At 34.9% G+C, this 26,156-nt stretch overlaps 3 protein-coding genes across 3 annotated transcripts; 1 reads left to right on the top strand and 2 right to left on the bottom strand.

The window, feature by feature from the left end:
- Nucleotides 1-1,027: 1,027 nt before the first annotated feature.
- On the bottom strand, nucleotides 1,028-13,662 carry LOC133293335 (probable E3 ubiquitin-protein ligase LUL4). The gene is made up of 3 exons (XM_061491884.1): nucleotides 12,886-13,662; nucleotides 2,469-2,982; nucleotides 1,028-1,983 (listed from the first exon to the last, which is right to left on the bottom strand). The coding sequence occupies exons 1-3, from the start codon at nucleotides 13,419-13,421 to the stop codon at nucleotides 1,870-1,872; spliced, it is 1,164 nt and encodes a 387-aa protein (XP_061347868.1). The 5' UTR covers nucleotides 13,422-13,662; the 3' UTR covers nucleotides 1,028-1,869.
- Nucleotides 13,663-16,334: 2,672 nt separating this feature from the next.
- On the top strand, nucleotides 16,335-20,744 carry LOC133293337 (uncharacterized). The gene is made up of 7 exons (XM_061491885.1): nucleotides 16,335-16,472; nucleotides 16,969-17,204; nucleotides 17,293-17,433; nucleotides 19,082-19,190; nucleotides 19,328-19,389; nucleotides 19,898-20,001; nucleotides 20,168-20,744. The coding sequence occupies exons 2-7, from the start codon at nucleotides 17,112-17,114 to the stop codon at nucleotides 20,274-20,276; spliced, it is 618 nt and encodes a 205-aa protein (XP_061347869.1). The 5' UTR covers nucleotides 16,335-16,472; nucleotides 16,969-17,111; the 3' UTR covers nucleotides 20,277-20,744.
- Nucleotides 20,745-22,484: 1,740 nt separating this feature from the next.
- LOC133293338 (uncharacterized) lies at nucleotides 22,485-23,362 on the bottom strand. The gene has a single exon (XM_061491886.1). The coding sequence runs from the start codon at nucleotides 23,193-23,195 to the stop codon at nucleotides 22,716-22,718; it is 480 nt and encodes a 159-aa protein (XP_061347870.1). The 5' UTR covers nucleotides 23,196-23,362; the 3' UTR covers nucleotides 22,485-22,715.
- Between the last annotated feature and the right edge of the window lie 2,794 nt (nucleotides 23,363-26,156).

Here is a 26,156-nt window from a genome sequence, read left to right as displayed (position 1 = left end):
TGAAAGTTGTAGGGAGTTAAGATGAACTTTGGGTAGTTTGGTACCTTACCCTCTTTCTTGGTTTTCAACTTTTTCTCTTTTGCTAGACCAAAGACAAGCAGGTCAAGTTTTTGTACATATGTTACTATATTGGGCGCAGGCTTTGACACCAATGAGAACTAAAGCTTGTACTAAGATAGCATCTGTGTACTTTTCATCGAATAAGCTCTTAAATTCTAAGAGTTGACTCTTCTCCAATAGTGAGTATCATCTGGCAAATGCACTGACAATCTTATCTGAAGTAAAATTGTTCTCACAGAAAAAATTGGGGTTCCGGAGAAACATGGGAAGGCAAGTTGCCTATTGCAGCAACAATAAGAATTGAGAATATGGAAAAATCCAATTGAATTATCTGTGGTTTGGCACAAAATGGCTTATTTTGTGATCAGATTCTTGTTTGAGTTTCCCTGGCTCACATTTTTCATATCTATCATTGGGTATGAAGTTTCCTTTGGTGAATGGAAACTTCCATTGGATTTTGAAAACCAAAGACATTTCACCAGAAACTTTCTTCCTAACCTCTTCCCAGCCTTTTCTTTTGCTGGTCTAGCAGTTGAATGAATGAAATAAATAAAGCTATAAGATATTTAGGCATATGTGATACATTTTTCTTAAAAAATTAAGATCCAATTTCGCTCTGCAAAAGCTAAACTATATATCAATTTTCACCCATTTGCTTTTTACCCTCCTATTATTATATTTCTTTGTCAAGAAGCACAACCAGAAATCTGTGGTTCAAAAGTTTTTTTTTACACATAAAATATCTTTACTTTACACTTATTACCACTGATCTACTATCTCATTTACATGTAACAATCGATGAAGGTATAAAAGATAAAAGGTGTCCTCCCAACGTTTAGGCATAAAACATTCTACTAAAACTCAATTTTCATTGAGATTCGGGTGGATCGAAAAAGGACAAGATGTGCACAAAATAACGAGGAAAAAGTAAAAGTGTAATACTCTCTTCCTTTCATTCATACCTCCTTCCAAACAAGCAGGACCTTACAAAGTTACAATATATAATAGCTCACAAGCGCTAATAAAGCATCATACCTGTACCTCATTATCTAGTTATATTTGGGAGAGGAAATGTAGAAGGGATGAGGGCAGGGACAAATTTGGATTAGTTTAACCTCTCGCTAGTAAATAGAAGAAAAAGAACGTCCAACACCTAGTCCTTCTCTTTGTATTCAATATTTCACGTCACGTTAATGAGACTGTACCAACTGGTTCAAACATCGATTGATGACTACATGATTAAATCTGTGATAGCTTTCACACATAATTCAGTAGGGAAGAAGCTTCACCTTCATGATAAATAAAGGAAGTTTTCCAGCAACCAAATCAGGTGTTATTTTATTTCTCCCTTGTTCAGCAAACACTAGGCAAATGATCTCTGAAACACCACACAGACAAAACTATGGAAACATGATCACCTGTACAATATAGATGACACGGGAGCAACATTCAATCACCCAGAGAGCGCATATGATCTAATTTTCCCTCAAACACATCATACAAAAATTATAGACAGATTAAACCACTCCCCATTAAACCTCAACTATTGAGGGTAGGGATGAGAGTCATTCTTGTACGCAATCTTATCCTTACATATTTGCAAAGAGATTTTCTTGGATTCAAACCCATTACCTTTCAGTCACAGACAAGAACTATAAACAGATTATGTACTAAAATTTACAAAAATAAAATAAAATTGATATATATAACCTGACTGCAGACATGTAAAAAGGGGGAAATTTTCTTCAAAACAACCAAGGAATTTATTGGAAATGTCATGCAATTCAACTTAGCATCACGAGAAAATACTCATTGATCACCATTGTTAACCTTGATCTCTATAAGTTCCTCAATAGACTGACGGCATATAGGGCATTTATTGGATTGAAGCCGCAGAGCTTTAGCACACTCACTGCACATACACTGCAAAATACAACAGATGTAATGTGAGAAAAATCAAAGTAGATTGAATATAATGTAAAATAAAATACAGACATGATGTGACATAGCAACTTTCCGTAAGGATCTCTAACAAGCAATTAGAATATTCGCTTCGAGTCAGGAAGAAACAAAAGCACTAGATACCCGCTTCTCCCATGGTATATATAAGTGCTGACACACTATATTGTGTTTCATGATATCAAACAATACATGCCTGATCACATGACATGCAAAGAGCTCACGACTTTGAAAACATAAGATCAGGCGGCAGGAGAGGAAGAAAATATAAAAGGTAATACAAGGATCACAAAGCACCCATTTTACTCTTTTAAAATGATTAACAGTACGCTTGGTTTTCTATAAGCAATCCCATGCAAATACAAATGATGCTATTACCCAGAGTTATGTATGTGCACGAACCACATCTAATATTATCATACATAATATCCAAGTGCATGAAATCTTACCATATGTCGACAAGGTAAGACAGCAGTATCCTTTGGTTCAGTCATGCATATTACACACTCCTTCCCAGGATCATTGTCATCAAAATCGGTTGCTGCTGAGCTTCCTATACCATATAACTCTCTCAACTCATATCGAACACCATCAATCCAAAGAATCTGCCTAACTACTTTAATCTGGAAAGGACCACCACCATTGCTTTTCTCTAAGACACCTTGAGTTATTTGCATGTGAGGGGATGCATCTAGCATGGAATCATCAGGAGTGTCATCTGATGAGGGAGTTCTCAAACATGTTTCAGCACATATTACAAGAGGAAAGACATCTTCACTAGGTGAGGACTTTGAAAGATCATCCAACTCAAAGAAGCCTAAGTCAATCCCTGTTCCTGAAGGCTGAGCAAATTTCTGGCCAGCTCCTTTCTGAAAGGGGATTCTGACTGGCTGAAATGCATCAGGAAATAGAGGAACAAACCTACATTTTTCTTCTTCCTTGGCAAAGTAGTAGATACTAATGCTGCAAATTACAAATACAAGGAGTAAAGGAATTAGAGAAGCAAAGACATTCCATTTTATATGCCAAATTCACTCAAATCTTCAAATATTCTCATTTTAGAACAATCATTTCATATAACTAGTCAATCAAACTAATTGCAACTTCAAACCATAAACCGTGGTTACTTTTTGTTCTTCCATTGGCACTTGAAATGATTTGAATAATTCAATCAATGTAAGCAAAACCAAAATTTCAGAGCACAAACAGTTGCAATTGTGAACATTGTTGTATTGGGTTCTTCTTCTCATGAATGATACATACATAAGTATATTACCAATGTGCCAACTTTAGACATTAGTAATGTATCGATAATATTTTCTTGGACTAGTGTACAACTAAAATATGTCTTTTTGTGGATCCAAACACAGCTCAAAATGTTGAGACTTAGCCAAAGAAGAAGGCCTTACAAGTATATTCTTGAAGGCCTAAACCCAAGGCCTAAATATAGTTAGGAAGAAATATGTGCATTGAGTGTGCGAGGGGAAGGGAAGTTAGTTATGGTGAGAGAAAGTGCATCTGAATAAAAGGGAAGGTTTCTGATACGAACCAACCTTAGAAGACCTACAAAAGGGGTAAAAATAGGAAGATTTGGTCTTCAAGTGCTAATTTACCAGAATTACTTTCCCAAAATAACCCCCAACAGAATGGAAGGGGGGAGCATCAAGTGGTCATAGAGTTAGTTAAATAGGTGGAGGCAAAGGAGTGAGGTATCGAATTGGAGAATCTGGATTAGGACCCTTTTGGGAGGGAAATTTCTTCAATACAGCGAGAGTACCGAACTCGGTACTCCTTTTTATTAAATAGGTAAAAAAATTCCATTTTACTCCCTGCTTTTTTTTATATTTCCCATTAAGTCCCAAAAACTTTTTTAGTATGGATGTAGGTACTCCCGTTGTACCAAAGGTTTTCTCCTTTGGGAGAGAGTGGAGCCTCTCCAACTGCTTCACACTATCATTATCTTTCTGTATTTCATTTCATTTCCATTTTCCAGTTTTGTAGCCTGATAATTTTTGCTGTGAGATTTGAGGCTGTTATTGTCACTATATTGTATCTCAGATTTAACAGACATATTAATATACCAGAGTCGTATTTCATTTCCAGAGATCCTTGTGTGTTAATTTTACTTGTTTAAGTTGGTCTGTATCAATTTCCATGAGGATGGATCACGTTGGGTATAGTTCAACTTATAGCTTAGTGCCTAGGTAGTGACTGCTTGGTTGGGAACTTCGTTTCTTATACTTTATGTATTCAGAACCTCAATATCCATTAAATCAATCTCTCTTTAGTTTTGATTACATTAATGTGCACTCACCAGGAGCTTTTGAGTCCTCTCTCAGAAATTAGAAAGTGCTGCTGAGTAATTAGGATCAAATGGTGAGGTCGCAGACTCGACGTTGAAGGAACAAATGACTCAGCTGATAGACCATTCAACAAAGCTCACCTTCCTTCATAACTACTAACTAGCACAAGGGACATCACCAAGTCCAATGTAGCCATGCAAAAAGGAATCTAGCACCAACCGTGTTCGCCAGATCACCATTCAATGCATAGGAATCAGCAGAGTGCAGAATCAAGATAGCACCGGGAATCAACTATCTCTCACCGAGGGTTATTGTCTCACTGTAAAGCTTGTCAAATTTCTGGCCTTATATGGTGATGATCCTACGAGTGGTCTCTAGAGTCGAAGGTTATCTCGCATTCTCAGGCACTCCGCCAGAACTAAAGGTTCTTTTGGCTCAGATCTGTGTGGAGGGAATAACTTGGCATTGGTTTGAGATCCTAAAGGAAGCTGATCTGTCCTTGGATTGGAGAAGCTCCAACAAGCTTTGTTCAGGAGTATGCCTGAAGGAGAGAAGAGGGCCTATGTTTTCTATGTGGCCAACCTTCCTGGTCATGCATAGGTGCCTAAAAAAGAGTTTGAGTCACAATCTTGGGGAAGACGAGCAACTAGATGATGAGAAGGAGATTGTCCCGGTGGATACGTAGGAGGACGAAGCAATGGGTGATGGGGAGGCAGCAAAACAATGACCAGCGAAAGTTATTTTGCTGGGGAAACACCAACTCCCACCTTGAAGACAAGGTTCAACTTCAAGGGGGATGACATTGATAGGGTCCAAGGAATAGTTAGAATAGTTATAGAACTAAAGTGGTTGGGCAGTTAAAGATGTTACGCATAGGGAATTAGCTTAAATACTAGGAGAGGATAGAAGAGAGGCATTCAAAACAAAAGTGGTTAAAGTGGTTAAATTGCAAAAAGGGAAACCCTTGGATGGAGAATTCTCTCTTTTGTTCTTTGTTTGTGATTCGGTAAATCAAAACACAAGTGTTCTTTTTCTTGCTCTCTTCTTTGTTTCTCAGCTCCCTATATATGAAAATTAGGACTCTGTTTTGACATTACTAACAAAATAGCACCTCAGTCATTTTATGATTGTTTGACAATGGAAGATGCTTGTGGGTTGCTGGATTCTCATAATAGTAGAGGAGAGAAGTCCTTGCCCCTAACTAACTACTTTAATTCAAGTAGAGACTTCAGAGTACAAGATGGTCCCTTGTCTTCAGAGGTATAAGTTTCAGAGTCAGAAACAATCTATCTAATCCTCCAGATTGCTAGAATTGATGAATTGGTATAACTAAGTACCTTAGTGAGCTCAAAAGTTGATAATATAATTCCATAAATTCTCATGCAACCCTGAATTTGTCTTTTATTGTTCTACTTTTTGTTCAAAAAAATCTCAATTTCAAAAAACATAGCCACTATCATTCTACTCTAAAAGTTAAGATTGACCGAAGGAGAAAATCCCATTTGCAGAAGCAGAAGACGATGGGCCTTAGATGGGAGAGTTAAGAATTTTTATGTGACATTTAGGGACATCAACGTCACAGATGAAGAAATTGTTAGTAAAAATAAAAGCGAAAATTCTCATACAATTAAAATTAATAACACAAAAACAAGCTTTGAATATTTGATCAAATTCAAAGCAAACAAAGAAGCACAGGTATGGTTATGTGTTGATGTTTTGAAATGAGTTTCGGATAGATCAAATTCATTTAGGCTGTTCAGAAACAGAAAAACTGGTTTAAGTTTCAATGCATTTCCGAGAAGAGAGAGTCAGAAACCAAACAATACAGGAGCTGTCATTCCATATGTACGGGAGATGTCTCCAACACAGGTACACCTGAGAAAAAGGTGTATTATCTGCATGTCATATCATCGGTCAGTGATATCTTAGATTGCATAAGATGCATGTTATGGTATTTAAGATCCTCATGATTAGTATCACAACTGAAAACTACCTTACATTCTTAGACATTTGAGGTGAATGAGTAAAATGGCAATCTATGAAAGTTCTGGTGGGCATCACAGGATTGCATATTGCTGAGATATGGATCACATAAGCATATTGCTCAGGCATAAAAAATATTCAGGAACATTAGAAGCCGGAATGAGGATGATTGTGTGCCAAACACAATCGCTATGTAAGGAAGCACTTGAGATTGAATAATTGAATAATAGAATAATAGAATGAGATGAAGTATCTCGGAAAATTATGAAAAGTGTGTATATATTACTAGAATAATATATAGGACTAGTATAACAAGTTTGGAGTCAAAATAATGAGAACTGATGCCATAACTAATACTGACAGCGTGAAAATGCGTACCGAAAAAGTGTTGCGAAAAATTAAAATTAAAATATGACAAATCTTAGAAAAATGGCTAGGTTCAGAATATGAAGTTTGGGATTAAAAGGATAAGCGTAGCTATTAACGCTAATACTGTGCGATTAACTTAAGCGCACCTATAAATACCAAGGGCACATGATCCTAGGTCAGTTTCTTCACCCTCTACGTGACATTTCTGAACCCTTGGGTGGCAGCCAATCCCCTCACCTTCTTCCCTCCATTGAAGCACCAAGAGACCACATTTCCTCTTGGTTTCTTCACAAAAGTTCCTTGTATGAGTGTGCTCTTGCCTTGGGTGGGTGAAAGTCTTGGCATTTCTGAGTTTGGTAGCCTCTCTTCTTGAGTGTGTGAGGGCTGTTTTCTGAGTGGTTGGAGAGGTGACTGTAAAGAACCAATTCAACCAAAAGCTTAAGCTATTGGGTGAGGCTACATTAATGGTTTTATATATCTCAACACGTCCCCTCACACGAGAGCCCATTGGGCTTGAAGGGTGGACGATGCACAGGCCCACCTACCTGTGCGAAGAAAGAAATTCCAGTATAAAGAAAATGGGGGGCGGTGAGGATCGAACCTAATACACCGAGGCTCTGATACCATGTAAAGAACCAATTCAACCAAAAGCTTAAGCTATTGGGTGAGGCTACATTAATGGTTTTATATATCTCAACAGTGACCATTTACTTGGCATTTGAAGCTTCAAGGTGCCATTTTGGTGGAGAAAGGACCAAGCTTTGGTCACCATTTCGTGGCTTTGTAGAACCTGACTTTTGGGACAGATTTGAGAGCTCCAAGAGCATATTTTTCTGCTGATTTTGAGCCCCCATAGGTATACCTTAAACATTCCCTTTGAAATTTCATGAAAATAGCTTGTTTGTGTCATGAAAAGAGATAACTTTAATCATTCAAGCTTAGGGTTGTTAATCTAGGGTTAATAAGTGATAATGAATATCTGTTTTGGGTCAAAACCAAATCTTGGATCATTGGTAGCCATTTTCACTTTGGATTATGCAGAAATTTTTTGAAGAAATCTGTTCTGCCCGCGTGGTAATCGATTACTTTTCGTTGGTAATCGGTTACCATGTTCAGTAATCGATTACCCTGTTTTTGGTAATCGGTTACCATGTTCAGTAATCGATTACCCTGTTTTTGGTAATCGGTTACCATATTCAGTAATCGATTACCCTGTTTTTGGTAATCGGTTACCATGTTCAGTAATCGATTACCATGTCCTTGGTAATCGATTACCCCCTGTGAAAATGACCAGAAACCAGTTTTAATGCGTGGGAAAGTCCCCATTTGGGCATGATGTCCTAGGAAGCCTGTGTTACTGTTGGGAAACAGTAATACCTTTAATGGTGGGGCTTAATGCTTGATAATTATGAACTAGAAAAGATGAAAACGAAAGAGGAAATGTTGTCATAATGAAATGAATCCTTTAGAGTATGGATATTGATGATGTTTCTGGTATACACAGACTGTGATTATACTGTTTGGTGACCTTGGGCCAGTGTGAACTCTTGGTTTGGACGGATAGCTTGAGAGGTAAGCTTTCGTGTCCTCGGTTTAGCTATTGTTGGTTCCACCATACCCCATGGGGGGATGGTTTATATGCATGATGTGTTTTCATGTTTTGATATTTGAAATGTTGTTGAGCTCTTTGTGCAAGTGCCTTATGATATGCATGAGTTGTTCCACCTAGACGGTAAGCCTAAGTATGTAGGAGACATACAATAGGGTGATTCTGTAGGTGGGTGCAAATGGTGTCTTGCACTGATTGTAGATAATAGACTGATGTAAATCCTGCATTTCTCTGGCGAGTAGAATAGTTGACACACATGACATGATTATTCTGCTGCATTGCACTGATTTTGGAACTTATATTGTTTTACTGTTTTTAGAACTTATATTGCACATGTAAGTGAGCTTGGGGTGGAGAGACCCTTGAGGACCCCTTGCCTTACTGAGATTTCTTTTTAGAGATCTCACCCCACGTTCGGAGCACATTTTCAGGTTCAGGTATCTCGAGGGTTGAGACCTCGGGCGGCAGGAGGCCGGAGCTTAGTTGACTATTTATGCATGCTGATTATACTACTATGATTGGATGTTGGTTATGTTTACTGCCTTTATATGGTTATTTGACTTGAGACTCTGTTGGGCTTTGTTGCCTTATTTGGTGAGCATGGGGGTTGTCCATGCCACATTGATTGACTATGTTTTATTTTAGAATTGAGTTGTATAATTGTATCAGGATATTGTCCGGACTACGTGTTGTAGTTCCGCGACTTAGATACTCACTTATTTATGTTATGAGGTTATTCAGTGTATTTAACTTTTATTGCAATTTACATACAGGCAATGTTTTATGAAAAATGATTTAGTAATTAACTTGGTAATGATAATGACGTCATAATTGAAAAGAAAAAGTTATTTCCGCATTTTTAATTAAGGGTAGCTTAATACGATGACATGATAACAAACCGGGTATACACGGGGTGTTACACTACGCCCACAAAATACGGGACTATTCTATTATATACACTGAACTATTCTAACAACTACTCTAACACTCCCCCTCAAGTTGATGCGTATATATTGTAAGCACCCAGCTTGCCACAAATGTATTCAACCCGAAGACCTCTAAGAGCTTTAGTGAAAACATCCGCGAGTTGATCATTGGAGTTGACAAATGCCGTTTTGATTTCTCCTGACTGAATCTTTTCTCGAATGAAATGACAATCGATCTCTATATGTTTGGTTCTCTCATGAAATACAGGATTAGATGATATATGTAGCGCAACTTGATTGTCACAAATGAGAGTCATGGGTTGTTTCTATTCACAAAAATGGAGCTCCTGAATCAACTGCTTTAATCAGATTAGCTCGCAGGTAGCAATCCCACTGTACGATACTCGACCTCTGCACTAGAACGGGCAACAACAGTTTGTTTCTTACTTTTCCAAGAAATCAGGTTTCCTACAAAAAAGACATAATAGCCTGGAGTAGATTGCCTATCCGAGGGTGATCTTGCCCAATCGGCATCTGAATAACCACAAATTTTTGTATTTCCCTGATCTGAATATAATAAGCCTTTCTTTGGTGCTCCTTTTATGTACCGGAGGATCCTCACAGCAGCATCCCAATGAGAATCACAAAGAGAGTCAAGGAACTGACTAGCCGTACTAACAGCAAAAGAAATGTCCGGCCTAGTCACAGTAAGATAATTAAGCTTCCCAATCAACCCCCGATAACGTTCAGGATCAGATAATGGCTCTTCCTGTTCAGGTAGTAATTTGATAGTAGGATCCATGGGTGTATCAACCGGCTTACAACCCAACATACTAGTCTCTTCTAGGATATCCAAGGCATATTTCCTTTAACAAATAGAAATTCCTTGTCTAGACTGTGTCACTTCAATCCCTAAGAAGTAACGAAGCTTACCAAGATCCTTTGTTTGAAATTGATTGAACAAATACTGTTTTAACTAGTGAATCCCTGCTTGATCACTTCCAGCGAGAATAGTGTCATCAACATACACTAATAGATATATGCACTAGTCAAGAGATGTGAACCTATAAAACACAGAATGATCGACCTTAATGCGGATTAAGCCAAAAGCCTGAACAACAGAAATGAAACCGTTGAACCATGCCCGAGGAGACTGCTTGAGGCCATATAAGGATTTACGAAGTCTGCATACCTTTCCAGACTCCCCTTGAGCAACAAACTCAGGTGGTTGCTCCATGTAAACCTCTTCTTGTGAATCACCATGAAAAAAAACATTTTTAATATCTAGTTGAAGGAGTGGCCAGTGACGAACAACAACGAGGGCAAGAAAAATGCGGACAGACGCCATCTTAGCAATAGGAGATAACGTGTCACTATAGTCAAGACCAAAAATCTGAGTAAAACCATTGGCAACTAAGCGCGCCTTGAGACGATCAACATGGCTATCAGGCCCAACCTTAACATTAAAGACCCACCGGCAACCAGCAATAGACTTCCCCGGAGGAACAGGAACAAGATCCCAAGTGTCATTGGAATGAAAAGCAGTCATCTCATCAAGCATCGCTTGGCGCCACTCTGGATGGGAAAGTGTTTCACCTGTGGTCTTAGTAATAGAAATAAAAGAAAGACTAGAAACAAAGGTGAAATAAGTAATAGAAAGACGGTCATAGCTTAAAAAGGTATAAAGAGGATAAGGGTTACACGTAGTACGTATACCTTTTCTTTGGGCAATAGGAAGAGCCTCTGGAGTAGGAGCTGGAGGGGAAGAGGTGATAGGAGAAGGCGATGATTCATCAAGGGTTAAGTCCGCAGGAGGCACTTTCTAAGACGCTGATAGGTGAGAAAAGGACGATCCTCAGGGATGGAGGCACTTTTCTCTAGAAGAGAATCACCTACAACTGGTAAAAACAAGTCAAGAAAAGGAATAGGAAGAACCAGATCAACCTGTGGCAACTGAGATGGGTTAGAATGAAAGGGTTGTTGATCAAGAAAAGTGACATCAGCAGAAGCAATATAACGCTTAAGATCAGGAGAATAACAACGATAACCCTTTTGAAAACGAGCATAACCAAGAAAAATACACTTAAAGGCCCCGTGACGCACGACTCTCTCCAATCATCTTCCCCGTACCCAGATCCTGCACAGAAACAGAATGGTTAGAGAAAGTAATGGTGCAAGTGAGGGAGTGGACCAATTTACTAACAGAAATTAAGTTATAAGGGATGCCAGGGATGTAATAAACAGATGTCAAGGTCAAGGTAGAGGTCAGACAAGCTTGTCCAATCCCACGAATTGGGGCTTTGGTTCCATCATCGAGGGTAAAAGAAGGTAAATAATCAGAATAAGTAAGAGAAATAAATAGTTCCTTATTACCACAGAGATAATCGGTAGCACCTGAGTCAAATATCCAAGGGCCAAGTGATGTAGAAGGAGAAACACGAGCAACGGGATTACCAGTATTTGGAGCAGAAGGCTGAGACTGAGGAGAAGCCTTCTTGAGAAGAGTTTGGAGTGCTGCATATTCTGCAGGAGAGAGAGAGACAAAACCAGATGAAGGAGTATCTGACTGAACTATATTCGCAACATAAGAAGGTCGCAGGTAAAGATACTTCATGTAACAACCCTCCTCAAAATGACCAAGTTGCTAACAATAATTACAACGAGGTCTTTGACTACATCCACTGTTCCCGCGAGTGTCAGTACGAGAAACAAGATCCGGGGAATAAACAACAGAAGATGAATCATGAGCAGGAGATGATTTTTCCATCACGAATGTAATAAAAACTTGCAAAACAAAACAAATCGGATCAACTGGATAGTCGAACAAGAGGGAACACGTGCCAAACAAGTGACCCACGAAGAACCAAGAACAGATCTGGAAAGAAGAGGAAAAACCAAACAGTTCTTTTCTGAAATGACCAAAAAAGGATGTCGGAACAGTGTTTCCGGCGATGAATAGTAACTCGGCAAGTTGAACAGTGTTTCCGGCGACATGAACAGTGACTGCACGGACGTAAACAGTAACTGTACGGGGTGTGGACAGTGACTGTACGGACGATGACCAGTACTTCGGTGTGAACAGTAACTTTGACAGTTGCAGAAACAAGCCGGAAGGATGCACGGAGTAGAAGAAAACTTGCCAGAAGGATGCACGGCAAAGTAGAAGAGAATACCTAAGCAGTGGGCTTAGGGTTTTAGCGGAAGCGAGGGTCCCCAGAACAACCAGCTCTGATACCAACTTGAGATTGAATAATAGAATAATGGTATATTGAATAATTGTGTGTTACAATGTACAAGAGCTCTTTATTTAAAGAGACTACAAGAGCTAAGCCCACAAGACGTGGGTCTATTCTATTATATACACTAAACTATACTAATAACTACTCTAACAGAAGCAAACACTTTATCCACAAAAAAGGAAGTGGTTACTGATAGCTTTAGACCGCGTACAAGGAACCTTTTTTCAAATGATGGAAACATAATTGTGTACACATGTATAAACATAGATATATTTTGCAGAGCTTTCCTACCTGTTCTGCATGATTGATGGATTTATACATACATATATGCATTCAAAAAGAAGCAAATAACGATTGATTAAGAAAATAACGATTCATCCAAACAGCGCAGTACTAAATCATAAAGCCAATCCAATTTAGGAAGAAGAATTCCTCACCTGCCATCATAGAGAGCATCAAAAACGAATGAAACGAGGTGGTGATCAGGGTTGTGCTCATCAATCTCAAGCCGCAAGGTGTCTTTATGAACATTGACATAGTTCCTGATCTTCTTAGCAGTTTGATGATCAACATAAGGAGGTGGGGTGGATGATGCAGTGGCAGCAGAAGGACGAACTGCACCCCACCCACCACCATGATTCTGATTCACATAGAAAGGGTGGCAATGAAGGCCACCCATCATAGAGTTGGTATAGTTGTTGTACCCATTGGGATTGGTGTAATAGAATGAATGGTTCTGAGGAGGAGGTGGTGGTGGCAAAGCAGGGGGAGTGACATAGCTAGTTGAGTGTGGGGTGTAAGGTGTTGTTGACGGAAAAAAGTAACCTTGCGGCTGAGGAGGCGGCGGCGGCGGCGGAGGAGGAGGAGGATGAGATGCTGAAGAATAATAGTAAGGAGGTGGCAGTGCCGGTGGTGGAGGTGGGTTCTGAATGAAATTGTTTCTTCTTCTACTACTACTCCACGAAATACCCATGTGATTGATGAAATCGGTGAAGAAGAATAATAATAAGAAGAAGAAGAAGAAACGAGGTTTGGTGTGGTGTGTGTTTTGTTGAAGAAAAAGAGAAAAGTATAAAAGCTCTGAATTTGTTGCGTGCTCAATGAGAAATTGCGGTGAGGAATCCACTTTTTTTTTTTAATTCTTTATTTTGCAATTTCAATAGATTTCTCTTTGTTTTGCCCTTTCTTCTTCAGTGTTCCTTATTTTTCATTGTTTACTCTTTGATGCCTGGTAAAGGGTAAGGTAACCTAACCATGGCATAAAGCCTGGTTACCTTGCCATAAATCGCAACGTTGTTTTCACGTCACTTTTACTCTCTATTTTGTTTAACTTTTTATGAAATGAAAATTGGATAAATATATCATCAGAATAATATTTCTGCGTTAATACAAATAAATTATTTGTATTTATTTTTAAAATGATATCATTTTAATATTAAAAAATTAAATAATTATAATTATAAAGACTATAATACTCCTGAAATAAATTAAAATTTCAAAAATACCATAATTTCTGCTTTAAAACGACGTCGTATTAAATTTACTGCAGATAAATTATCTGCCGCAAAAAAGCGAATCCATATATCATATATATTTCACCTGACACCGAATATCATATATGACACTACATGATATTCCATCACATAATTTTAAAAATATTATATTTTTATACACATTTTGATAATAAATAATAATTTTAATTTATATAATATATATTATATTTAATATTCAATAATTTAATAAAAATAAAATTAAACTTATAATATTCATTAATTTTATAAAGAAATATAAGATATCTCAAATATCTATATTAAATTCAATAAAATAATAATCGTAATTCTATAAATTTAATAGTTGAAACTAAAAATCCAATGTAACGCAATTTTTAAATCTGTTATTAAGTCTCTGCAATAAATATTAAAATATAAAAAATATCAAAAAAAATGGAACACCATAAGTAAAAAAATTTATAGTTTCAGGTCGATCATAGCTAATCATTGTATTTGTTGTACTTGTACACCTATTAACGCGTTAAGTTTCCTTAACCAGTAGGATACCACTATTAGTCTACAGGATCTAGATGTATTGACTATCATAAAAGAATTCTTTTTTCTCTCCATATTTTGAATGTTTATTTTTAAAAAGAAAACATCTTCTTGGAAAATGTTATACTTACAATATATTTTTGTTTATAATTTTTTATAACCAATATCTTAATCGTTGATTTTCGTCAATCAACGGTTATTATTTTCGCAAATCAAACTCATTAATTAATATTTATTTTGCCATAAATGATAACCGTTGATTGACGGAAATCAACGGTTAAAATATTAGTTGTAAAAAGTTGTAAACAAAAATAAGTTGTAAGTATAACATTTCACTTATTTATTTATTTTTATCAAATTTTAGTTAAAAAATTATTATATATTTTTTTTTTTAATTTTGTTTAATTAATTTTATTTTTCTGATTCTTCTTTTTATCATTTATAAAATATAATAAAATATTTTTTAATTAAATGTTATTTAATTTTCTTGAAGTAATTATGTATATTTTTTTATAATTTTGAAAATATCTTCTAACAATACTTTTTATTTTATATCTTACCTAAATTAAAAATAGACGCTCAAAGCATCAAATATTAACTAGTTATATGTAATAATAGAATAATAAAACTAATTATTTTGAAAATAATTAATACAATTAAGTATATATTTTTTATGTAGAGATTATCAGTATATAAAAATATTATACCTAATTAATCTTAGTCAAGCTAAGTAAATCAATTTAAAAAAAAATACAAGACTTTAATTAAAAAATTAAACTCCCTTTTTTTGGAGATTATCTCTCCCGGTAATTTCATAGGTTTTCTCTGAACTAATCTGAAGTTCGAGCAAATATTCTTATTCTCACCTGCTTAATTCTTATGCTCCAGTTGAGTTATCATCATTTGATAAAAATTGAATTCCTTATCAACCCTATGATATAACTAAACTCTAAAACGTTAAATATCTTTTCAGAATTTATATATATATATATATATATATATATATATATATATATATATATATATTGGTTCATTTAAAAAATTTCGAGTGAAATTCAGATATTTTAGTATTTTTTTTATGAACAAAAATGAATATAAATTTAAATTTTTACATTAATAAGGAAACATAAATATTAAGTAATATGTTTTATTTATAATGAAACGTTTAATTTAAAATCTAAGCTTTAATTTTAAAGCTTTACAGCTACGAACAATCATTTTAGTTGATATGCTATTTTAAAGAACTTTTTTTTAAAAAAAAAAGTACAAACTAAACATTAATAAAGAAAGTAAAGTAGCTAGGATACTCCTCACCAAAAAAAAAAAGTAGCTAGGATACCAAAAAAAAGAAAGTAAAGTAGCTACTTCTATTTTCCTAATTACTTAACAAAGACAATATTCTTTTAGATTTAATTAAACTATTTTGGATCACCAAACCCGTAGATGAATTAGCACAGGTCAATTAATCTTGAATTAAAAAGAGTTTTGTCACAATGCTCCACTCAACCATATTAGTCAAATAATAGATGAATTGATGGAGAAATCTAAAAATAAAATACAAATTAAACTACAATGTTTGTTTAAAATATAATATTGATATCAATTTAGTTTTTAAGAATTAATGACATTTAAATCAATTTAATGAAATTTTAGTATACTATCAAAATAGTGTTTTTATTAAACTCAGCTTTAATGAAATTTTAATATACTATCAAAATAGTGTTTTTATTAAACTCAGATATCATCAGATTAATTTGATGTCATACATATTTGAAAAACTAAATTAATGTAATATGTATTTTTTAGAGCACCAAAAATGTTAGTTTGGCCTTTTTATAATTACTTGGTTTTCTAACAGTTGTCTTTCGAGAAACAGAGAGCTTCGAGAAAGCGAAATCCGCAACTCTGATCCGATTCCTCCGTCATCGGATCTTTCTTCAATCACCGTCTACCGCCGTTCGTCGTCGTCATCAACACCGGTAAAGCTATTCAACCTCCCCCTTCTCTTCTTCTGTTTTTTTTTCTCCCTTCCTCAATTCCCGGATCTGTTACAAACTGAATTGGCTCTGTCGAATTACCACCATGCAGTATATTGGAATTCCTTTCTGATTCGTTCCTTCCATTTTCACATTTTTGCATCTCTTTCAGAAGTTTTTGGAAAATTCAGTCTTATATATCATCAGTATTTGTATCATGCAAGTAGGTGTAGGTAGGTATATGAATGAAGCGACAGTGAGATCTAATTGATAAGTGTCAAATTAGATATAGTGATGTATCTTGCTATCCAGAAATTGCTTTATTGAAAATTTGAAAAAAAGAAAAAGAAGTTGTTTTGTGGTTTATATTGTTCAATCAGATTTGTGCATTGCCAAATTGAATATTGGAATTTTGTGATGCAACTCTTAAAATAGAAAGAGGGTATTTCTATTTAGAGTCATGCTTGTTCAAGGCAGCTTACAACCTGTACTTGCACAGGAACTCTGAATGTTAACGAAATTGTGAACTGATGATGAGTGTACGAGCTATCAAGTAGCATTGCATGAACTTCATATTCTTCTTAGTTCTATTCTTGAAGGTTGGGAGGGGAAATATAAAAAGCTCGTTTAAACAAGACAAGGATGTTTTCATTGTTTTATGGACTTTGGAAGTACCTGTTCAGCAAGATTGAACTTCATGTACTCATTCTGGGGATTGACAAGGCGGGCAAAACGGTAATACATCTTTCAAATGCCATATTTTAAAAAATTACTGAACTTTGTTGAGTTGCTCTGAATTGCTATGTAATACATAATTTTGTAGACTTTGCTGGAGAAGACGAAGTCAGTATACTCAAACTCAGAAGGCCTTTCTCCTGATCGAATTGTTCCAACCGTCGGATTGAATATTGGTCGTATTGAAGTGGCAAATAGAAAACTTGTGTTCTGGGACTTAGGAGGTCAGGTATGGGAAATAAATAGGCTGTATTTATCGTTGTAAGTTCTATAATTATGCTATTAGGATGAATTGTTGGTTTATTTTCATAAAGTAGTTTTATTCATTGATCCTAGCTTTATGAACTGCTTGCTAAAAATTTTTCATTCTAGAAATTGACGGCTTAAACAATAACCATCAATGGGGAGGGCAATGTGTAGGGTCTGGGGATGGTACTAGAGTATCCATGCCCATAACTGCGTTTAAGAAAAAGACCTGTACCCAAACCCATACCTTTACAAGTAGCAACTTTAATGCCCATAACCATACCCAATTGGTACTTATTCGGACCCAGATCCATTACCTGTGTTTTTGTTAAATAGAATATGCTCTCCCTCTAGGGGGCGTTTGGTTGAGGAAATGTTTTTGGAATAGTAGGGAAATGTAATAGATAGAGAAATGATTGGAAAGATAGATAAAGTGAGATAGGTAGAAAAATGTAAAAAAAAGTTGTTTGGTAGGGAAAAACTTTACTGGGAAAATTAGGTAACTTTATGAAATCAACAGTGCATTAAAAGTCAGATAACCGGTTTTCCGAAAAATCCCACCTTCAAATTGGGTTTCTAAACAGTGCGGATATCTATGTTTCTCATAAATCCAGACAAATTTGATAGATGGGTTTTTGGTGAAAATACGTTGAAACAAACATGGTATTTCTAAAAGCCATACTTGAGAAACATAGATATCCGCTGAAAAGCTCCCAACCAAACACCACCTTATTGTATCTCTCTCTCTTCTTTTTTTTAAGAACTAGTAAAAGAAGCTATTTTAATACGAAAGTTATCTGTGAAAAGTTAACAAAACAAAGAATATGAATATTTTATTATGTAATTAAAAAAATTTAATTATGTAAATATTTTTATTATACTCTATATAGTTGTAGGTATGGGGCTGGGTGGGTACTATAGTACATTAGTACCTAAATTTGTACCCTTTCCCACAAATCTTTGTGGGTAATTACCTCGTCCCAGACTCAAACTGATTTGAGGGGTAAAGACCCTACCATTACAGGTAATTTTTCCGAGTGTCCATGAGGTCCTAGTTTAATTGTCATCCTTAACCATCTACATAGTTCCGGAGATTTTTTTCTCTTTATATATTAAAATGCAATTAATGAAAGAACAAGAAACTATTTTACTTTTCAAAACTTTCTTTGGGAAAGCTATGCTATCTTTTCGAAATTAGCTGGTTTAATGTTTGACTAAATTTTGTTGTCTATTTTAACTTTCACAAATAATTAACAACTGCTACTTTGTTTATGGCTATATATTAGAACTGTTACTTGAAATATGCAATTTGGACCATCAATTTTACCCTTCCCCTGTCTGAAGCTTGAGTTCATTTGTTAAATTTGGCAAGGTCAAAGGAGATTTTGTAATTGAAAAAGTGGTCCAATATGCATGGACAAGGACAACTGATTCAGTACTTCATTTTTATTTGTAATCCTTTATGCTAGCAGGAATAGAATGTATCATTTGATGCAAAAGAAATACTTTACCCCCTTTATACTGTTTCCGCCCCTAATATTATGTTCTTTTTTATATTTTTTTTCTTTTTGTTGGGGAGGGGGTGGTATAAAATATGTAATAAGATATTAATATAAGTTCCCTCCTATCAGCTTGGTCTTCGCTCAATCTGGGAGAAATATTATGAAGAGGCCCATGCTGTAATATTTGTTGTTGATGCTTCTTGTCCCACACGCTTTGAAGATGCAAAGTCTGCACTTGGTTAGTGAGATTTGATTATAGTATTTTTTTAAATAAGTAAATATCTTCTTTAAGGTGTTGGCTTGCAGTTGCAATAATAGTAGATATGTGAGAATCAAATAGCACAATGATGATTTAATAACTGACTTGTTTACCAGAAAAGGTGCTTCGGCATGAGGATCTACAAGGAGCCCCTCTTTTGATATTAGCAAACAAGCAGGTAGTGTAACTATTCTTTCACTGTCCTGTATAGCCGTATAGCATGCCTTATACTCTAATGAACGGGTCAAATAATTCTAATATAGTTGAGTATTCATTCTTTTCTTTTCTTTTTATACAAGTGAGAATTGAACACATAACCTAATACAACCTACCCAAATCCCTCAACACTAGACCAATCATAGTGGCTTGTCCAGTATTCATTCTTGTTGCTTTACATGTTTAGTGTCTTGTTTAATATCCTTATACCTTGAGGTACCATTTCTTCCTATCTGAGCACTAGGCACCTGTATGGTTTACAAGATATTTTTCCTTTTGGTTTTGGAAAGATAAGAGATTAGCAAATGCTTTGTTACCAATTTGATTTATATAGCCTTACAAGATTATAAACTCTTTCACCATTATTGTCTACATTCTCGGTTTCCTAATTTTTATTATCCTCCTCCTTCTCCTTGTCTCTGTGAATTGACACAGTGATGGTCGCTTGCTTGACATTCTTGTGATTGCAGGATCTTCCTGAAGCAGTATCAGCTGAAGAACTTGCTCGGTATCTAGATTTAAAAAAGCTGGATGAAAGAGTTTACATGTTTGAAGCTGTGTCAGCATATGATGGGTAAGTAGGAAGTTTTATCAACTTACCAAAGCTTGATCTCTGATGATCCATTACCATTTCAATAAAGATGGAGATATCTAAAGTACATTTTCTTCGAAGTGAAAAATAACTGCAAAGTATATAATGAAGCACTAAACTAAAGGGGGTCTGTTTTGAAATGTTGCAGGATGGGGATTAGGGAAAGTGCAGAATGGTTGGTGGAAGTTATGGAGAGAAGCAAGAGGACTGAAATGTTACGAGCGCGGGCAGTTGCAATGGGGCCAGGTCCTGCCTAGAAGGGTCAAACATTAAACTGAAGCGATTTCTCCATTCCTTTAGAGATTTGTAAATCCAAATTGGAGTATACAGGATTAAAAGTCATTGAGAAAAAAAAAGGGAAAAGAACAACTTGGTGCTACATTTTATGTCATGATTTAATCTATAATACAGCCATTTCATATGAGAGGCTCAGCCTCCAGAATCTCATAAAGCAAGTTTCCTTCAGACATGCCCTATGTAATCAATCTGTCAAGTGCTAGGCTGGAGGGTTTTCTGCTTCTTCCTCCGTGCATGCTTTTGTCAACTCTAGATTCTATGGCTCGTATTTGAATGAATTTAATTTACTTTCCTATCTGTAACATTATATAGGCACTGCACTGCCGTACAGATCCTGATATTGATGCGGTATTGTGTTAAATACAAGTTCAGAAGATTTATGGTACGCAGGGTACACTTTGGGTGTAGCCGAACTTTATGGGAGTAGTGTGATAGGAGTTGAGCTACTTACAATTGATTTCAATTAAAAAAAGAAAAATTGTGATTTCATTGTGAATCATTCGAGAGGTTCGAGGTGTGGAAGGTTTATAAAAGGTAATGTTGGCAAGTGAGATTCTCAAGATCAGCTTTTTTAGTGATTCAATCGCCATTATCATTTTGCAAAACGTGTATGACATTTTGTTTTCCCTTTCGAGAAACATAGGTATGAAATAGAAATGGATCTTTCATGTGTTATTGAATATAATTATGTTATGTGAGAAGATTTTAATGATTAATAAACAAATCAACGGTAATAATTTTAGAAAATTTTATCTTAATATTTTTTTTTATCTTATTATTATTAATTCATACTTATATGGTTATAATCATTTTCTTTGACATAATCATATTGAATAATATATGTGAGGATTCATCTCATATGAAATAGATTTGTATTCATGTTCCCAAGTTCCAACTTTAAACTAATGATTGTGATATTAGTGGCTCGGTTTAACTTGACCTGACCCTAATTTAATATGCTGATTATGCTAATTTACGGACTAAACCAAGCTAGTTGAAACTAAGCAAATCTGATTTTTAAACAAATTGTACATATTTAAATATTTTGTTTAGTTAAGTCAAAATTTTAAAAATAAGAAATAAAAATAAAATGAATGTTTTACAATATATATTGTGAAACAAATTATATTTATAAATATATTACCAGTTTATGCAAAATTATTAATTTCATTCACTCTAATTGTCAGAAAAAAAAATTATAAATTTTTATTTGTGGCTTTAATATAGGTTAGACCAACTTAAAGCGCGACCAAAACCTGATCTCAAAATATATCGCGTCTAATCCAGAGCAATTTCAATTATCCTTAGGCTAGGAGGAATTATTGGGCTAGGAGGAACACCCGATAGAGATGTCATCCTCTGCTTCCAATTAGAAATTTATAGATTAAGTTGCTGGATGAGTTTACTTGACTTTCAATAAACCAATGAATTTGTTGCTGAGAACTGAGAAGGTTAGGGTAAGTTGACAAATATATTATTCACTGTTCAAGAGAACTTATGATGATCTATCTCTGCCAGATTTTTAGCATTTTTACTTTTTAGTAGAGTTTTACTCTTATAAGCAAATGGTTGGTAGCCTTGGATATCAGTATAACAGGGGCCGCTGAGCACAATTTACAGAATTTCAGTGCCTTTGATAGGGAAAAAAATTTAGTGGTCCTGTCCCGTGTGCTTCTTTCGTTGAGAATTTGACACTTATATAAAAATTTCTTTTTACTCTTTTTTCTCTTTTCTCTCCCGATTAATTGTCACATTTTTATTGATTTGGACCACTTAAAATTTAATGTCAAAACTCTCCTCCTTTGATAGTATAGTGTATACACACTTGACCCTTTGGGTCAATCCATGTGTTTGAAAAGTGTAGGTGTGCACCAAACCTCATAAAAGTTGGAGTAAAATAAATCTTTTATATGGAAATCCATTGAAATAAATTTGACTCATACATGTCCTACTCTTTTAACAAACGTTCTTTGATTCTTCTCTGCATAGTTTTTTGTACAGTCAAAAGTTTTTTTTGTTTTTTTTAAGTATTGTAATTTCAGAAAAGGATAAAAAAAAAAGGGCAAGAATTTTAATAGAATCTAAGGAGAAATATTTCTTGGTACCACACAAGTAATCAAGACATTAACAAAGTAAATCCATTAGATTTCAACTATGATTCATCCTCCGATTTGTTTGTCAATAATATTCATCCCAATTGACCATGTGTCATAACAAAAACAACTTAAAATGTGCCAAAAACCAACACTTCAAAGGTGCAGTAATTAAACATAATCATCGACCATTGCATTCTGCAATTAATAAGACCCAATAAAGGAACTTAAAAAGCAAGAAGTAAAAATGTTTCCCATCCATGAAAAAAACTTAACTTATGAAATAAGCTAGAGTTAAATTCATATTCAGCAGAAATCTGACCTAGTCCTCTTACGAACAGATATGCAACCTCTCTGCTGATCCCTTAAGATCCTGATCTCAGAAGAATCCCTCAAATCCTCAAGGCTAATATACTGCTGCTTAACCATCCTTAAGGAATCACACCCTATATCATGAATCCAAATATAAGGGTGGCAAGTTTCATCATAATAATACAGCAAGCTCTTCAATCCCCCACTATCACTGCCACTCTTACAAGGCATATAGGCCTTGTATATGCGTTTACTTTTCACTCTCTTAGAAGACCCTGGCTTCAAAGTGTGAACCTTCTTCAGTATTGACCCCACTCTTATCTGCAGCTCCACTGGCCTATCACTGAGGTTCCAGATCCTAGTCCCTAATCCATAGGCTTGAGTGTGGTCACAGCAACTATCAAAGCAACCACCAAGAGATAGAAGGCTGAAACCTAGCACTTTCTCCATCAAGGACTCGAACTTCTTAGTCATCTTAAGCTAACAACCCCTGTATATATTTTTGTGCTATAGAAGCTTCATTTATATGCATATAACAAGCACAAAAACATGCCCTTGTAATAAATTAAAGTTGAGTTCTTTTGCAAGTTTTGTCAATGTATCAAGGTCTTTAACTCTTTCTTGTGGCTCACCCAAGAGTTGGTAAGCGTTTTCTGTGGTTGTGATAATAAAATAACATAAAACAGATTATGTAGAGATGTGCACTTTAGAACACTCACTATGATAGAATACTGTTTGCTTATCCCTTCCATCAAGGAAATGGTAGGGTCCCATAAATCCCCCATATTCAACACAAGAAGACAGTGAGAAAGTTTACATGTGCTGACAAAAAATTTAAAAATTCCCAGAATGGATTTTCCTTTATTTTTTGGGTAGGAAAAAGAGGTTATTGGCTCCCATACAAAGCATTCACAGATTCATGATGAGGCAGCATATGATGTTGCCTCACCTTTTATCATAAGGGTCGCCTTTTATTTAATTCAAGTTTCAAAGTAAACTACTAACTTCCTTTCCAATATGAAATGTATTCTAGACCAGATGATGATAGTTCAGTTGTCGCATGGAAGCTAAGCAGGTGGGAGTGAGAGCATGTATTTGAATCTTTTCAGTATCATTTTTGGGAAGAGTTTAAAATCTTAATCCTACACTCGCCCCGAATCGAATTAGTTGCAAAGCAATGAACCGATTGAAATATTTTAAATAAAAAAAAATTCATTCCTTTTTCTTTTTTCTCTCTCCCTTCTTTGTTTTTTTTTTTTTTGGGGTGAATTGGGTTCCTTTTTCTGTGATATATATTGATCTCCAACTCCAATTTGGACTGCAGTTCATAGTCAGTGGAACAGGGTGTCATGAGAATGACCGATGATGAGATATTTGGAGCAAAACATAGGTGTGATGGTTAAAATTGCAATACATGATAATTTATTTATCTATGCAAAAGTCTTTTTTTCTCTCCTTCGTTTGACATATAAATGGAATAAAAAAAAAAATAGCAGGGGAAATGCACATATATATAAATAACATAAAAACATTTAATTGTTCATTCTTATGTGATTTTTTTTTTTTTAATTTGGTCTTTATAAATAAAGATTTATAATTTAGTTCCATCGTTTTTAAATTTGTTTCCGCAGTTTATAACACCGTGAGAGTACTATAGAATTATCGTAAAATATAAAGATCAAATTTAAAATCATTATCATTTATACGGATAAAAAATAATATTTTTAAGTTTCCATACACACATGACAATTGTTTTTCTTAATTTGATCCGTATATTTCATTATTTAAATTAAGCTTGTTATAAAAGTAACAAATAGAGAAGATTAATTAAATTAAAAACTAGTATACATATAAAAATTAAGGGAAAAAAAACTTCTTATGCAGAAGGCTATCCTTCTATCACTCTTTCTTGAGTCTCCCCCAACTTCTACAGTAACAACAGAAGTTACAAACTCAAAAACTAAAGTATGAACTTTTTCATAAGAAACAAATGAACAAAATATATGTTAACCTCCAATAAATAGATTATGGCTAATATGTTATTAGACATAAAACAGAGGAAAGTACAAAAATTAGATATTTATTCTGATTTTCAAATATTCAATGCAAATACGCATGCTATGATATGCATGGCAAGTTGGCAACTATGTTACGTGATATCTTAACTAAAAAATCCGTGTTATGGCATCTAACGACAACCATAGTTTTGTTGTGACCTAATCCTCGCCATTTTAGGGAATTACCTACCTAGTGGTCCAATTGCAGATTATTTTCTACACACGAGTCATAACAAGGGGTTGTAAGGGATTGTTGTGTTACAACCCCGCCACCTCCTTATCTGCGCTAATTTTCATATAACTTTTTTCGTTTGTAATTGTTTTTTTTTTTGTTTTTTGTTTTTTGTAGGCTTTTGTAATTGTTTTTAATCATATATATATATATATATGTTGCTTGTGATTCCTTTTTTTATTTACTACAGTTATGGATATTCAAATTGTACATAGACTGTTGATATGACTCTCTCTATATATATATATATATATATGCGGTAGCTATACAGCACAATCTGTTTATAGTTTATGACAAAACATTGTATAAATAATCTTAACTCATTGATTTAATTTAATCCAATAGATATTTCCGATCCTATAACCAAAAATCTGATACGATATTTACGATCCATAACAAAAAAAATTGTAATAAATATATTCCAAGTCAAGGTAGGACTGATCTTATGGCCATCCATTGACACGCATAGTTTTGTTGTGACTTGCTCCTCCCCTTCTTAAAAAATTACCCAGTGGTCCAGTTGCAGAATATTTTCTATGCATAAGAAAGGGGGTTGTTATCTCTTATACTTGGCATTATGTAGCAAATTGAGTACACATAAACTCAATGTAGGTATACAAGTGATTTGTTTATAATTTATTTATATATGCGGGAGATTGATTCACGGAAAACCTGTTATATAAATTCATTGCTTTAATTTGATCCAATGGATCAAAATCCTACACTACACCAATAATAGCAGGCTATCCTTCTACAATGAATTCATATGGAAGGTGAGGAACTTTACTTTGATTATTAGAAAAGGAATTCTATGACAATAATTTGGCATGACAATTGAAAAACCAGTCTGCAAATGCTTGGGAAAAGCGTGAGGATTAAAATAAAAGGCGTAGGGTTGGAACTTGGAAGCACCTGTTTATAACCAAACTGCAAGCGTACTTCACGTAATACATAGTGGGGTAATAGTTGAAGACCATTGATAAGTCACATTCACAATTACACTATAATAGTCTGATTATTACACGAATTTAGATATACCTTCCAAAGCTTAAAAGAACGGTTATTAAAAAAAAAAGGTCAAAAGATCATTTGATCCTTAAAGAAGCAATGCGATTGATTCATTACTCTATTCAAATTATCCGTCAT

This window comes from Gastrolobium bilobum, unplaced genomic scaffold, assembly GCF_033153095.1.
Source record: "Gastrolobium bilobum isolate Gb01-03AN ecotype WA unplaced genomic scaffold, APGP_CSIRO_Gbil_v1 utg3209, whole genome shotgun sequence".
Taxonomy (NCBI): Eukaryota; Viridiplantae; Streptophyta; class Magnoliopsida; order Fabales; family Fabaceae; genus Gastrolobium; species Gastrolobium bilobum.
The sequence above is the reverse complement of the archived record's forward strand: the minus strand, read 5'-3'. Positions and strand labels throughout refer to the sequence as shown.